The sequence below is a fragment of the Apodemus sylvaticus genome, chromosome 2 (assembly GCF_947179515.1).
Source record: "Apodemus sylvaticus chromosome 2, mApoSyl1.1, whole genome shotgun sequence".
In the NCBI taxonomy this organism is placed as follows: Eukaryota; Metazoa; Chordata; class Mammalia; order Rodentia; family Muridae; genus Apodemus; species Apodemus sylvaticus.
The window spans coordinates 174,372,371-174,387,263 of record NC_067473.1 but is presented as its reverse complement, the minus strand read 5'-3'; the positions used below and the strand labels follow the sequence as shown (position 1 = coordinate 174,387,263).

The 14,893-nt window shown below is 46.5% G+C and overlaps 1 protein-coding gene across 1 annotated transcript in view; it reads left to right on the top strand.

Moving 5' to 3' along the window:
* The window catches only part of Gucy2c (guanylate cyclase 2C), a 95,303-nt gene that overhangs the window by 46,710 nt on the left and 33,700 nt on the right, over positions 1–14,893 (top strand). Inside the window, exons 13-16 of the mRNA XM_052172929.1 lie at positions 3,680–3,761; positions 6,884–6,989; positions 13,786–13,848; positions 14,639–14,710. Coding sequence (XP_052028889.1) covers positions 3,680–3,761; positions 6,884–6,989; positions 13,786–13,848; positions 14,639–14,710 — 323 coding nt within the window. The remainder of the gene's footprint in view (positions 1–3,679; positions 3,762–6,883; positions 6,990–13,785; positions 13,849–14,638; positions 14,711–14,893) is intronic.

Here is a 14,893-nt window from a genome sequence, read left to right as displayed (position 1 = left end):
TGAACCCCAGATGTGCCTTGAATCTGTAAGCCTACACTGCTCCCATGGAAATATGTATAGCAGAGAGAGGCAGGAGACTCTCCAGAGGTGCGCAGGCCACTTCTGTCTCCCCCTTGATCGGCTGTATGGGCTAAGCAGATCAGGCTGCACAGGTAGATGTCCACTCCGTGCCTCAACTTGAATGCTTTGTAAAAATGGCCCTCTGCTCAAGAGCACAGCCTTCCCCCACAGAGCACACTTCCTTTGAAAGGACCCTCACAGTATGGGGTGTTTCCCCCTGGGTCCCACATTAGGCAGAGGGCACATCCAAACACCAATTTCCAAACATAAAAAGGCAAACAGACAGGGAGACTGAATCTGAATCTGACAGGATCAGCAGCAAATAGTGTCTTAGGTGTTAATTTTAAGAGGGAAAGCAGAGAGGGCTGTGTTAGAATGAGCTAGAATGGATTGGTAGGTTCTGACTGGGCGTGTTAATTAGGGTGGCTTTGATCATTGGGCCTCTGTGTTTAGCCTCAGGAATGAGCCCAGCATAGGAATAGCCAAATAAGGGAATTGACCTTGGTGGCTAGCTTTAGGAATGTAATCTGGGGGTGGGGGAGACCTGCCGCCACCACATTTGCCTCTCTAGCAACACCCCCAGCCTCCAGCAGCAGGACCCCCAAACAGTCTCTCAAAACATAACTGGATCTTACCTCTTCTTAGCTTTTCTCAGCATCTCAGGAAATGATCAGTCTGGCTCTTGCCCTGTGTGACCCCGCACGATACTCACGTCACATTTGCTTGTTCATGTGTCTTTTATACCACACACTGTGGGGTCTAAAAGCCACTGGGACCTGTTGCTGAAACATGCTGCTCTGGAATAATTGAATATTTATGCATTCAATTATTTGATATATTAAATGTCTTCAATATATAATTTATTATATATGATATATTGGAATATTAATATTACAATAATATACATTATTAATTATGATATAATATATTTATATATAATATTATATTATGTATTATTACATTGTTATATAATAATGTTATAATATTATATATTATGTATTACATTGTTGTATAATATTATATATAATATGATACATTATATCATATATAATCAAATATTATATATTTATATACACACACATATATGTACACACACACACACACACACATATAAACAGTATACTCTGGACCCAGCACTTATACCGTTATTTCAGATGCTTTGCACGAGCAGGGTAGCATAGACAAAGACAATTTCGTTGACATGAGTCCATTTGCTTTGATTCTATAGCTAAAAGCTTCCTCCTCTAGCAAAGCAGCATGTTTAACTAGTTCCCTCCAGCCCTACTGTCTGTCCTATGGCTTAGAAATCACCCTGTACATTGTGAAGCCGGCAGAATGCAATAACCAGTAGAGCCACTAGAGGGCAGAAGAAGGTTTGCCTTAGAAGTAGTGTGACCCTGACTTAAGGAAGAACCAAAATGAAAATGCGGTTGAATTTAAAACAACTGCATTTAACCAGGTGGCTCACATCTGTAATCACAGCATTTGGAATACCGAAGGGGAATATTACCATGAGTTGAGGCAATCCTGGGCCACAAAATGAGTTCCAGGCCAGCCTGGACTACTGAGTATGACCCTGTCTCAACAACAATGAACCTATTTCATTTAAATAGCATGTTTAACTATCTAATTAAGACCATTATGTCTAGCAAAGGGAGGTGCTCATTATGTAGACAGGTAGGGACTGAAATAACCTGAGTCGCTCAAACTCATGCTCTGGCATGGGGATGTGTGACTCCACACTGTGGAGTTGTATTTTTATTCTACAGACTTGCTCTTTGTCTGGGGCTAGGGGTGTGTTGTGGTAGCAGTGTGTAAAGGTGATGAGCATGGTGGAAGTGCCGATCACAGTGAGGTGCTGGATCCATCAAAAGTAATGTGGTCATGATGTCATGTTGGTCTCATGGTGGTCATGACATGACCTCATGGCGTGTGAAGAACCAGGGGCGGGGTGGGCGGGGTGGATGGGGCAAGGGACGGGGCAAGGGACGAGGGGCAACAGAGAGGGTCAGGGGATGTGGGAGGAAGATGGAAGAGAGAAAATGAGAAAATTTTAGGATACAGTATGACTAAACAAAAACATTACAAGGTGTGTGGTAAGCTTACAGTAGAAGAGGTTCTTAATATATTTTCATATTTGGGCATCTTTTTCTTGACTCAGTAAAATAAGCAGGACCAAACTTTTATTCAGAACTTTCAGCCTTTTAAAAATCAATAATTTCCTCATGGTGGGTGCAGGCTGGCTGGTAGACAACCGGGCTGTGCCCTCAAGGATCTTGTGTGTCCTGGTGCAATGTTAGAGACTCTGGGGGGTGGGGTGGGGGATGTTACAGGGAGGTGGGGCAGGGCAGAACATTATGGGAAGTCTGTTCATCTTTTCTTGGAGTAACTTCATTAATTACTTAGAAGTGATCTCCAGTCTTTTTTTTTTAAAACACTTTCCCTATTTGAGCTCTCTCTCTCTCTCTCTCTCTCTCTTTCTCTCTCTCTCTCTCTCTCTCCCTCCCTCCCTCTTTCTCCTCTTTCGCATGCTCTCTTGTTCTCTTTCTCTCCTTCCCCCTCCCTCCCCCCTCCTTGCTATAATGAAATCCATGCCTTCTTTACCATATGCCCACTGTCTTCCAGCTTCCTACACGTTTTGCCTCTCAGTTTGAGTCCTTTCCTGGAACCCACTTCCCTCCATCCAGCTTGGGAAGCTCTGCAGCACATGTGAGCCCAGCCCAGCCTGCTGGGTTTACCGGTTTACCGCTGTGGCTTCTTCACTGAAAATGTCCCTCACGTCCTTGGAGGTCCCTCCAGTGCTTCCTCAAATTATACTCCCATTTTCCTGAATTCCACTTACTGTTCTGAAAATCTGTGAACTTAAGACATCTACTCAAACTATGCACACACACACACATACACACAACTCTAACACAATCAGGTTATTGACTTCTCTCAATAATAGAAATCTTGGACAGAAATGTATGCAGCACTGTGGTTTAACATTCTAGCTGTTTTGGTTTTTTTTTTTTTTTTTTTTGGTTTTTTGAAACAGGGTTTCTCTGTGTAGCCCTGGCTGTCCTGGAACTCACTCTGTAGACCAGGCTGGCCTCGGACTCAAGACATCTGCCTGCCTCTGCCTCCCAAGTGCTGGGATTAAAGGCGTGCACCACCATGCCCAGCTTTCTAGCTGGCTTTCCTATAGTATATGTCCTGAATTTTAAAATAACTGTCTCTCTCTTTCTGCATAGAACCACTTTAGACACACAGGTCTGGAGGATGTCAGGTATGGGTATATCCCTTCAAATTATGTGTTGGAAACCACTTAATGTTCCTATGACAGTAGGATTTGGTTAGAAATCATGATCAACATGGATGTACTTCTTGGCATGTCCCTATGATTCTAGCACAGAGGGGGATCGTAAGTTTTAGGCAACCCCGAGCTACCTAGTAAGAAAAGAACTTCCTTCAGAGCCTGGAGATGCCGGATGCATATCACCAATGAAAGATTAACGATATTTTTCCGAAAGGGCTCTTCCCTCTCCTATCCTCCGGTTCTGTTTCACCAGGAGAAGCTCTGGGATTTGTCCAGGCTGGGGTCCTGCTAATGCACGCCCTTCCTTCCTTCCTTGCACAGGCCCTCAAATCCTGATGATTGCTGTCTTCACACTCACGGGGATCGTGGTTCTTCTGCTGCTGATCGCCCTGCTCGTGCTGAGGTACCTCCTCCCCACAGGCTCTCCCTCCAGACTGGGAAGGGAGGAGGGGACACGTCTGGTATCCATTGGCAGCGCTTATGAAAAAGGAAAAGCTGGGTTCTTGAAGGCATTCTTCTTCAAAGGAGGTGTCGATCAGAGCCCTGGCATCAAGGCACAGGACTCAAATGGAAGCTCTGTGAGCTCAGGCTAGTTCCACGGAGTGCTGGGAAGACTACACACGTGCCTTGTGTCCAGCTAGCCACATTCCAAGCAGTGTCCAACTAGCTATCTTCAGAGATCAACTGGTGTGTTGTGAGGGATTGCAGAATCATCATACAGTACAGTGTGCCGTCTAGAGGAGGCTTAGAAACCATCCATGCCACCAGATGTGGTGACCCAGGCCTGTAATCCCAGACTGAGGTGAGAAAGTGTGAGATTGAGGTGGCTTGCACTACTCTGTCACAAAAAACAAAACCGGTAACACCAAAGAAATCATCTGTCCCAAGTGTTCAGAGCACGAGGAAAGGGCAACAGGGTCAGTCAAGCGGGTAGCGGATAGGAAGAGCCGAGAATTCCAGCCTGAGGAGCGCCGGAGCCATGGTTTTCCCACCTGACTCAGGCACAGCATGTGCTGGCTAGAGACACGGGACTTATTAAACACTCGTTGACTAAGCACCCCAGCTTCTGCCCGTGCACACTAAACATCGAATATTTTCTCGATGTGCTATGATGTGTTATCAGGATGCCCCCAAGCCAAGTTACAATTATCTGTGTGTCACACACTTTGGTAAGAGTATCACTATACCAACTCATGACGTAAGTGCCCAGCCCCATAGCATGTTTCTCTGGTGAGGGGGAAGAGTAATATCTTTGCTCTGAAGGCAAGAGTTCATGTCCTAAAGCCGTGATTCTCAGAATCCAGGAGACTGTCTACAGCATGGCCATTTGAACTCTCAGAAATTAAGGCCGGATGGGTATATCAACTTTCACTTTCCATGAGGGAACTAGGAAACAGCTCTGGTTGTCCCTAAGCCTGGAGGCAGAGGCAGGGATTCCTGTTTTGTTTTTTTCAAGACAGGGTTTCTCTGTGTAGCCCTGGCTGTCCTGGAACTTACTCTGTAGACCAGGCTGGCCTCGAACTCAGAAATCCACCTGCCTCTGCCTCTCAAGTGCTGGGATTCAAGGTATGCGCCACCACCGCCTGGCCGAGGAAGGGATTCCTAATGGCCAGGTCTAACAAGAAGAGCTGATTGAAAAGATGAGGTGTACGCATTTTTCTAACTACTAAAGCATGGAAAACAGAGATTGATTTATGTTATATCCAAAGCCAGGATAAATGACAGCTCTGTGGAATCCAAACATCTCCTGGGCCACAGACATCACGGCCTGGCAACTTTAATGCCTTGGTATTCACCCCTCCTGCCTCTGTTTAGGGTCACAAAAGCTGGTCAGGAGTAGCTATTTTCACATATTTAATAAAGGAAATTTTAGAGTTAGATAGAAGCTGAGGAAGAAAGATAATCATTCTGTTTAGGGAACATTGAGAAGGGAATGGCAAATGACCTTGAGACTGTAGGTCAGGGTTTATCTAATGAAAAAAAAAAAAAGTGAAGATAAATCCAGACAAGTAGGTCAACAAAAAAGAATGCAGATGTGACAGGGGCGGATTAGCAAGCCATCTAGGAAATGGTGTCAGAACAGTTGACTTTCCATCCAAAATAAAATTAAAGTTACTAAGACAATAGAAGGATACAGCCCACTCAGTGTGGAGCTTCAAGAGTTAAGGTCCTATGTGTAAAAAAAAACCAAACTTCAAAATGTAGAAGGAACGGACACAGGGCGGCTTTCCAGGCAGAGTTCTAAGTTAAGATCGAGACAAAAGCCATAGAAGAAAGTATGAGTCACTAGGCCAGGATAAAATTAAAACCTTCCACACAACAACAGTATGAAGACAGTGACACAGAAGAAAGTATTTGCTACACAGAGGGAGATCGTGTTTGTTTTCATAATTCATAGACAAATTCCTGTAAGAGGCTGGGGAGATGCCTCCGCAGACAACTGCAGTTGTGTGGTATGAGGTGCTGAGCTCAGACTCCTAGAACACAGGTGAAGCCAGGGACGGTTGTGCGCATGTCAGATTCTCACAGGTCACCTGACCTGGAGAGCATAGCAGAGCAAGCTCCTGCCTCAGACAGGTGGAAGGTGCGGATTGGGAGCCAAGGTGGTCTTCTGATCTCCAGAAGCACTCTGTGGCGTACGCACGCACGCACGCACGCACGCACACACGCACGCACGAGACTCACCACACACTCACCCATGCACAAGCACACACTCACACATTCATATGCTCAACACATACACACTCACACATGACAATACACACACTCATACTCACAGAGATTAAAATTCATATACATATGTGTATATGTATATATGTATCCATATATGTGTATATATATATATATATATATATATATATATAGGCAGAAAATATTTGGAAAGGTCTTCTTTATAGAAATCAAACAAATATAAAATAAGCAACCGTGAGTCACTGTATTATAAATATCAAGAGTATTGGAAAGGAGGGTTCTCACGGTGGGAAACTGGTCCACCACTTTGGAAAAGTATTTCATGAAGCTGAAAGTGAATCTTTCCTGTAACTCAAGAAGGCTTTGCGTATAATACCTGGAGGAAGGAATTAGAAAACTCTACTTTTGTATGTTGGGATGAATGTTGAGATGGGGCCTCGTACAGCTCAAGCCCTTTTGGAATGACTTAAACTTCTTCTTTTAAGGGCAAAGTATGAAGAGGAGACTGGGTTACTCAGGAATACAGTGAGCTCAATGGTAGTTTCAGATTGTACATTTTCTGCCTCTTGGGGATATCAGGGTCTACTGTATTCTGGTTTTGCTTTCGTTTCTTTCGTTCCTTTCACTATCAGTTCATTATCCTGAATCACTGTCCTAGTGAAGGGCTTGGGAAACTGAAATGAACAAGAGAAGGGGAAAGCCAGAAGTCAGGGGAGCACAGAGCCACACCTCAGGGTCTGCTTGCCTGAGGACAGCGGGGTCCAGGTCCTGGTATCTGGGAGCCAAATGGAACCGGTTTATAATCACCTCCTGTTGGTTCTATTCCCGCTATAGAAAATACAGAAGAGATCATGAACTTCGACAGAAGAAATGGTCCCACATTCCCTCTGAAAATATCTTTCCTCTGGAGACCAATGAGACCAACCACATCAGCCTGAAGGTGAGGCAGGTTTGCTCCATCTGATGATGCGTATCTGACAAGACTTAGGTAGCCTGGTCGAAAATGTGCCAAGCATGGACAGTTTCATTCATTCCAAATCCAGGATTCAGCTGTGTGCAGCTTACGGAGAAGGACTTCTTTGGGCTCATGGTGTTAGGGTCCCTTCTGCAGGGTACTGCATGGCTTGCTCATAACTCCGTGGATCAGGAAAGAGAAGGCAGTCAGGCCAGATACATTCCAAGTTCTAGGTGTGTCCATTAGGTGTGTCCCACCCCTGTCCTCCAGCTAAGCCCCACCTCTTAAAGGTTCTTAAAGGTTCTAGCATGCCCCAGGTCTGTGCCACCAGCTAGGCACCAAGTATTCCAACACATGAGCCATGGTAGGCATTTCACTCTCAAGCCACAACAGTTTGTCAGTCATTCTTGGCTTCTGACCTGGAAGAGAAATACCCACCGGCTCCTCTCACCCCGGGACTCAGGTAGCTAACGGTGTATTTTGGTCATTGCTGAGAAAGCCTCCGCTAAGACTTGTCTAGATGGTTCCCTTGGCTGGGAAATGTAATCAGTAGCCAAAGTGAACAAGTCGCCTACATTTTCTGCAGCCAGCAATGCAAACTCCCCATAAAAAGCTAGTTAACCAAGCTTTATCACCCTGCCTTTGTGCATGATACTAAGAGACAAAGTACTAAGAAGATGTGTAGGGTAACACAGAGATAGTAAGGCATGACAGATGATAAGTAAGTAGGTAGGAAGGTAGGTAGGTAGATAGATAGATAGATGATTGATAGATAGATGATTGATTGATTGATAGATGATAGATGATAGATAGATGATAGATAAATAGATAGATAGATGATAGAAGATAGATAGATAGATAGATAGATAGATAGATAGATAGATAGATAGAAAAATAGGTAGGTAAATAGATGACAGATAGACAGGTAGATAGATAGATAGGTAGATAGATAGATGATAGAGATAGATGATTGATAGGTGATAGATAAACAGATGATAGATAGATTGATAGATAGATAGTAATAAGTTCTCACTTATTGAAAACTTATGCACCAGGTGTACTATGACTTTGCTTCATCTTCTCCTGGGCCCATCAGGTAACAGGACTGGAATTCCAGAAATGTGGTTACAGTTTGAACCCAAACTAATTGTAGACCTGAACATCTTACTGACTCACACCACGGCATTGTCAGTATTTCTATACTGGAGCCCCTAACTGGAGTTCATAAAGTCTCTCAGGTCAGGGAAGAGCTGACAGGCAGAATAAAACAGTTACACTTTGGAGTCTCTCCAACAGCAGCGTGATCACAGGTCAGCACACAGGAAGCGGAGAGAGGGACAGGAAGTTGTGTCCAGCTCTACGGGCATTCCTCCTTCGCATCCTGCATGCTGACTTTCTATGGCTCCGCCCTGCCACGGATGCACATGGGTGCACAGTCTTAACCCCAGACTCGCTTCCAGTTCCAGCAGCCCTCCTGTCGTCTTCCGGACCTCACACATAAAGACTCTGCTCGCAAAGGCTGGTCTATCTCTGGCAAGGGAGGAAGAAGAGAAGGAGGAAGTAAAGGGGGAGGAAGTAGAGAAGGCGGAAGTAGAAGAGGAAGTGGAGGAGGAGGAAGAGAAGGAGGAGGAAGAGAAGAAGGAAGTGTCCATCTCCAGTATTTTGCAGTAGAGTAAATGACTATAAGACGACTGTGTTTCCAAAGGCAACATTTGCTGGTTTAAATTACTGACTTGATCTACATGTGAGAAAACCTTTGAACACATCGCATTCTTAGGTGACATTTTTGATCATTTAGCCCTCCTATAATGCATTTATAAAATAAAAAAGATGGAAACGAGGAGGAGGAGGAGGAAGATGAAGAAGAGAGAAATGAGGAAAGGAGGAGCAGAAGAGGGGGAGACAGAAGGAGGCAGAGGAAGAGGAGGAGGGAGAGGAGGAAGAAGAGGAGGAAGAAAAGGGGGAGGAAGTAGAGAAGGAGGAAGTAGAAGAGGAAGTGGAGGAGGAGGAAGAGAAGAAGGAAATGGAGGAGGAAGAGGAAGAGAAGAAGGAAGTGGAGGAGAAGAGAAGGAGGAAAAAGAGAAGAAGGAAGTGGAGGAGGAGGAAGAGAAGGAGGAAGAGAAGGAGGAAGTGAAGGAGGAAGAAGAGAAGAAGGAAGTGGAGGAGAAGAGGAGGAGGAGGAAGAGAAGAAGGAAGTAGAGAAGGAGGAAGAGAAGGAGGAAGTGAAGGAGGAGAAAGAGAAGGAGGAAGTGAAGGAGGAGAAAGAGAAGAAGGAAGTGGAGAAGAGAAGGAGGAGGAGGAGGAGGAAGAGAAGGAGGAAGAGAAGAAGGAAGTGGAGGAGGAGGAAGAGGAGGAGGAGGAGGAAGAGAAGTAGGAAGAGAAGGAGGAAGTGAAGGAGGAAGAAGAGAAGAAGGAAGTAGAGGAGGAGGAAGAAGAGAAGAAGGAAGTGGAGGAGGAGAAGAGGAGGAGGAAGAGAAGAAAGAAGTGGAGGAGAGAAGGAGGAGGAAGAGAAGAAGGAAGTGGAGGAGAGAAGGAGGAGGAAGAGGAGGAGGAAGAGAAGGAGGAAGAGAAGGAGGAAGTGAAGGAGGAAGAAGAGAAGAAGGAAGTGGAGGAGGAAGAGAAGAAGGAAGTGGAGGAGAAGGAGGAGGAAGAGAAGAAGGAAGTGGAAGAGAGAAGGAGGAGGAAGAGAAGAAGGAAGTGGAGGAGAAGGAGGAGGAAGAGAAGAAGGAAGTGGAGGAGGAGGAAGAGAAGGAAGAAGAGAAGAAGGAAGTGGAGGAGGAGGAAGCCACAACTATCAATACTAAGCAAGGGTTACTATTGTAGCACCAAGATTTTTCAAAAACAAGAGACTTTCTTACATACCAGCTAGGTCCGGCATACTCCGGCAAGGAGTCCAGGAAATAATCATTCTGCCTGCCTATGAGTTTTATCAGGAGACTAGAGAGAGAGGAGAGAGGCTGTTTGCTAGTTGGATGATGAGAAAGTAACCTTTAGGGTTCTTTTGAACAGGAGTTCCTGGATACCAGGCCACTTGACAAACCCCATGTCTCCTTTGGGGATGGGCAGCTGTTGTGCTCTGGAAAGACTATTTAAGACTACAAAGTTAAACGTTACCTTCTAGAGAGCCTGGCTTCCTCTGCACACGTGCATGCTAAAAAGCTCATACCAAAGAATCCCTGAGTGGATTCTGGAGCCTTTTCCCAAAATTCAACTTATCGACTTTGTTATTTGAGTGAGGACGTTCTATGCAGACCTTGGCCACTTCAGCATTTCTTCTCCATGGGTTATACACCAGTCTTCACTCTGGAAGATGATCGAGCTATTTCTGCTCCATTTAAGGACAGCCTCATAAATTTAGCAAGGACAATAACATGCCTGTCCTAGTTAGGGTTACTGCCGCCGTGATGAAACACCGTGATCACAGGCAATTCAGGGAGAAAAGGATTTATCTGGCTATGGTTCACCATTGAAGGAAGTCAAGACAGCAACTCAAACAGGCCAGGGGCCTGGAGGCAGGAGCTTATGCAGAGGCCATGGAGGGATGCTGCTAACTGGCTTGCACTCCTTACCATGTTGAGCCTGCTTTCTTACAGAACCCAGGACCACAGCCCAGGGATGGCCCACCCTCAATGGGCTGAGCCCCGCCCCCCAATCACTCATTAAGAAAATGTCCTACAGGTCTGCCTAAAGTTGGAATGCACACGCCCAGGAGCCAGCCTCTCCCCTGACAGTCTCAGTTTGCTTTTGCATCTGCCCCACCCCCACCCACCACCCTGAAAGGAAACCAGGGACTCCTGCTCAAATGCATCCTAGACTCTGCCTTCTTCCCATCCAACTAGGGAGAAAGAAAACAGAGGCGTTTTCTCACCTGAGCTCCCGCCTCTCAGATGGCTATAGTGTGTGTCAAGTTGATATAAAACTAGCCAGCACAACTGACTCTTTGTCAACTTGACACAAAAATACATCGCTATTAAACCATAACCTTTCCTCTCCTGATCATCCCCAAAGTCACACATTAATATCAGCATCACAATATAAAACATTTTACAAACTTAAGTTCTACAAGCCTTAAACTTTTAAATACATTAAGTCCGCTTAAATTATACAGCATCTTTTAAAAATCCAGCATCTATAAAACTCCCAAATCTTTCTTTAAAAAAAAAAGTTTGAAGTCTCTTTGACTATGGGCTCCTATAAAATCAAGAATAAATTAAATTCTTTCTTACTTCAAGAGGCAAAAACCAGGGCACCATCACAGTCTGAATAAAGCAAACATATACTCAGTGTAAATGACTCAATGTCCACTACCTCAGATTCACTCACCATCTTCTGGGCTTCTCCAAGGGGCGTGGGCTGCCTCTCTGGCTCCACTTTCTGCAGCACACACAACTTGTCTTCTCGGCTCTGGTGGGCTCTACCTCACCACTCCTACTGTTCTTGGTGGTCATCTCATAACACTGGCATCCCCAGAATGCTGAGGTCTCTGGCTGCACCTGGGCTGCATTCTTACCAATAGCATCTCCTGATGCTATTGGAGTCTTTTCAAGGACTCCAGCCTGCCACACAGCACCAAGCCTCCGTTGTTTGCCATGACCCCTTCATATCTTCAAAGCCAGTACCACCTGCCTGACTCTTGAACTGCCAAGTTGGGCTGCCAGCACCAGGTCATCTCTAGAACACAGCTTCTGTGTACAGACTCTGAGGAAACAATTCCCTGAAGATCTTACCTCATTGATGCTGGTGTCTTCTTAATCACTGCTAACTTCTCAGCTCCAGATTTCCAGCACGCATAGTCCCAGTACAGCAATGGTTTCACATCAGTGATTCTGGTCTCTTGTTAATCACAGCTAATTCTTCAGTACTAAATAGACAGAACCACAGATTCTTTTTTTTTTTTCAAGATTTATTTATTTTATTTATGTATGTGAGTACAGTGTCACTGTCTTCAAACATACCAGAAGAGGGCATCAGATCCCCACTATAGATGGTTGTGAACTACCATGTGGTTGCTGGGAATTGAACTCAGGACCTCTGGAAGAGCAGTCAGTGCTCTTAACCACTGAGCCATCTCTCCAGCCCAGAACAACAGATTCTTAACTCCAGTTAGTAAATGGCCCCAATAGAGTCTTTTTGCCACTCTGAAACTTTCCTCTGAAATTTCACAAGCCATGTCTTCTTCAACTGCATTTCTCTCAAGATCCTATCTTCTAAGCCCACGCAATAGCTCACTCAGCTTTGAGCACTCAATGACTTTTCTGGTCCAAAGTTCCAAAGTCCTCCCACAATCCTCCCCAAAGCAACAGGGTTCTGCCTCTCATAGCAATACACTGCCTGTCATAGCAATACACTGCTCCTGGCACGCACTGGCTTCTGTTTCTGTCCAGGTTTCTATTGCTGGGATGAGGCACCATGACCAAAGCAAGTCAGGGAGAAAAGGATTTGTCTGGCTTAGGCTTTCACATCATTGAAGGAAGCCAAGACAGGAACTCACACAGGGCAGGAACCTGGAGGCAGGAGCTGAGGGAGAGGCGTGGAGGAGCACTGCTCACTGGCTTGCTCTTTCTGGCTTGTTCAGCCTGCTTTCTTATAGAACCCAGGACCACAGCCCAGGGGTGGCCCCACCCACAGTGGGCTGAGCCCGCCCCTACTCAATCACTAATTAAGAAAATTCACTACAGGTCTGCCCACAGCCTGATCTTATGGAGGCATTTTCTTAACTGGGGTTACCTCAAGTGAGTTGATATAAAATTAGCCAGCACAACTTTAAGTTTTTATGAGACACGAATTTAAAGATAAAACCAGTCTTAACTTTTTTCTGGGTTTAGGCCAGAAATCAGTGTCAGGAAAGCCAGGAGCAATATCTAGTCTGTGGGAGTGCACGGGTGTACACAGGCTCTTGTGTGTGTATGCATACACATCTGTGTGCTGTTCTGTGTTGACATTTTTTAAACTCAATTGCCGCCACATAAAATCATGGACTAGCGTATAAAAATCCATATTTCAGGCTTCTTTTTTAAGAAATCAGCTGATCTGGCAATTCTAACACAAAGCCAGGATTGATGAACACCTGGTCCTGTCATCTCATTTGCATCTCTGCTGGGCCTTTCAGTGTAAAATTAAACTTGAAACCACTGTGCTTTTGTAACATCCTTTTAAGAGCATCTGCCAGGAGATGGCATAGGTCAAGTTTCCCAACAATAGGAGAATCAGAGGGAGTGGAAGCACACAGAATTCTTGGTGCTAATGAGAGGGAGGAAAGAAATCCCAGAGCATGAGGTGCTAGACATCTGGGAGGAGAGAAACTGATCTGTAGGAGCAGTGGGTACACCTGGGGAGTGGGTCAGGGGCCCGGCTAGCTCCCCCATGGAGTGTGGGGGGTGGGGGGAGGCGGCCAGCTCCCCCATGAAGTGTGGGGGGTGGAGAGGGGGCCTGGCCAGCTTACCCATGAAGTATGTGTGTGGGGGGGCCTGGCCAGCTCGCCTATGGAGTGTGTGTGTGTGGGGGGGGGGCTAGCCAGCTTGCCCATGGAGTGTGTATGTGTGGGGGGGGGGCAGTCAGCTCGCCCATGGAGTGTGTGTGTGGGGGGGCTAGCCAGCTTGCCCATGGAGTGTGTGTGGGGGGTGGGGGGGCTACCAGCTCCCCATGGAGTGCGTCAGGGGACCCAGCCAGGCCAGCACAGGGTTGAACACTCAGCAGGCACTCCCCATGGGAGAGCGTCTCTTCTTTGACAGTGGAAGGAACGGATATGAAGTTCTGAAGCAAAGGTTCTTATCTCTGCCAGATTGACGATGACAGGAGGCGAGATACAATCCAGAGAGTGCGGCAGTGCAAATATGACAAGAAGGTTGGTACAGTTCTTCCCCACTGTTCTGAACCCTGCCTGTTGGTACAGCCCCCCCCCACTGTCCCGAGCGCTTTCTGTTAGTATACTTTCCCACTGTCCTGAACATGACAAGTTAGTACAGTCCCCTTCCCCTCCCCCCTGCACCCTCCCCCATCCTGAACCTTGTCAATTAGTACAGTCCCCCAGTGCTGTGAGCCCTGTCCGCGTGTGCTGGGTGTCTTGGCACAGTTGTCCTGCTCCCCTGACCTCTACAATGCAAAGGTAGAGGTGACCAGGAAGCTGCCAGGGGCCACTCAGGGTTCCTCAGGGAAGGCAGAGCTCTGCTCCAGAGTCTGGGGGCATGGAAGAACAAATGACACGTGAGATGTGGGGAACGTGAAGGGGTTGTGAGGTTCTGCTCACTCAGGGCAGCCCTTAGATTTCCCAAGAATCCCTGTCAGGGAGGCCTCCACCCTCCTTTTCATCCTTCCTCTCTCTCCCTCTCTCCCTCTCTCCCTCCCTCCCTTCCTTCCATTTCCCCTGGTCATTCTACAGGAAATGTTCCCCCTCCAGCCTACTACGTCCCAGTTAGTAGACAGGTTATATAGACGTAAGCCTTAGTCAAACGCTGTGAACGTTCCAGAACATTTACAATGTAATGGGCTCCCCACCCCCACAAGCAAACTCCCATAGCATGCACATAATGGACACACAGGACCCTGCCTTCCTGTGGCTCAGATTATTGGAGACAGTTTGTCCATGGAAAGATCCGTGCTACAACCAGTCCCCCCTTCTCGATTGATCTTGGCAGAAGGTGATTCTGAAAGACCTCAAACACAGTGACGGTAACTTCAGTGAGAAGCAGAAGATAGAACTGAACAAGGTATGTGCCCCGTGTGCTGCACGCACGCACGCACGCACGCACGCACGCCGCACACCTCAAAACCACTTCCATCCCAACGCTGAGGTCCCCAGCAGTGCTGCAGCCAACAAAATCCCTGCCCCGCCCCAGGTAAGGAAGGGGCCACTTGGTTTCTTGACCGTCTACCAAGAGACTCTGGGGAGT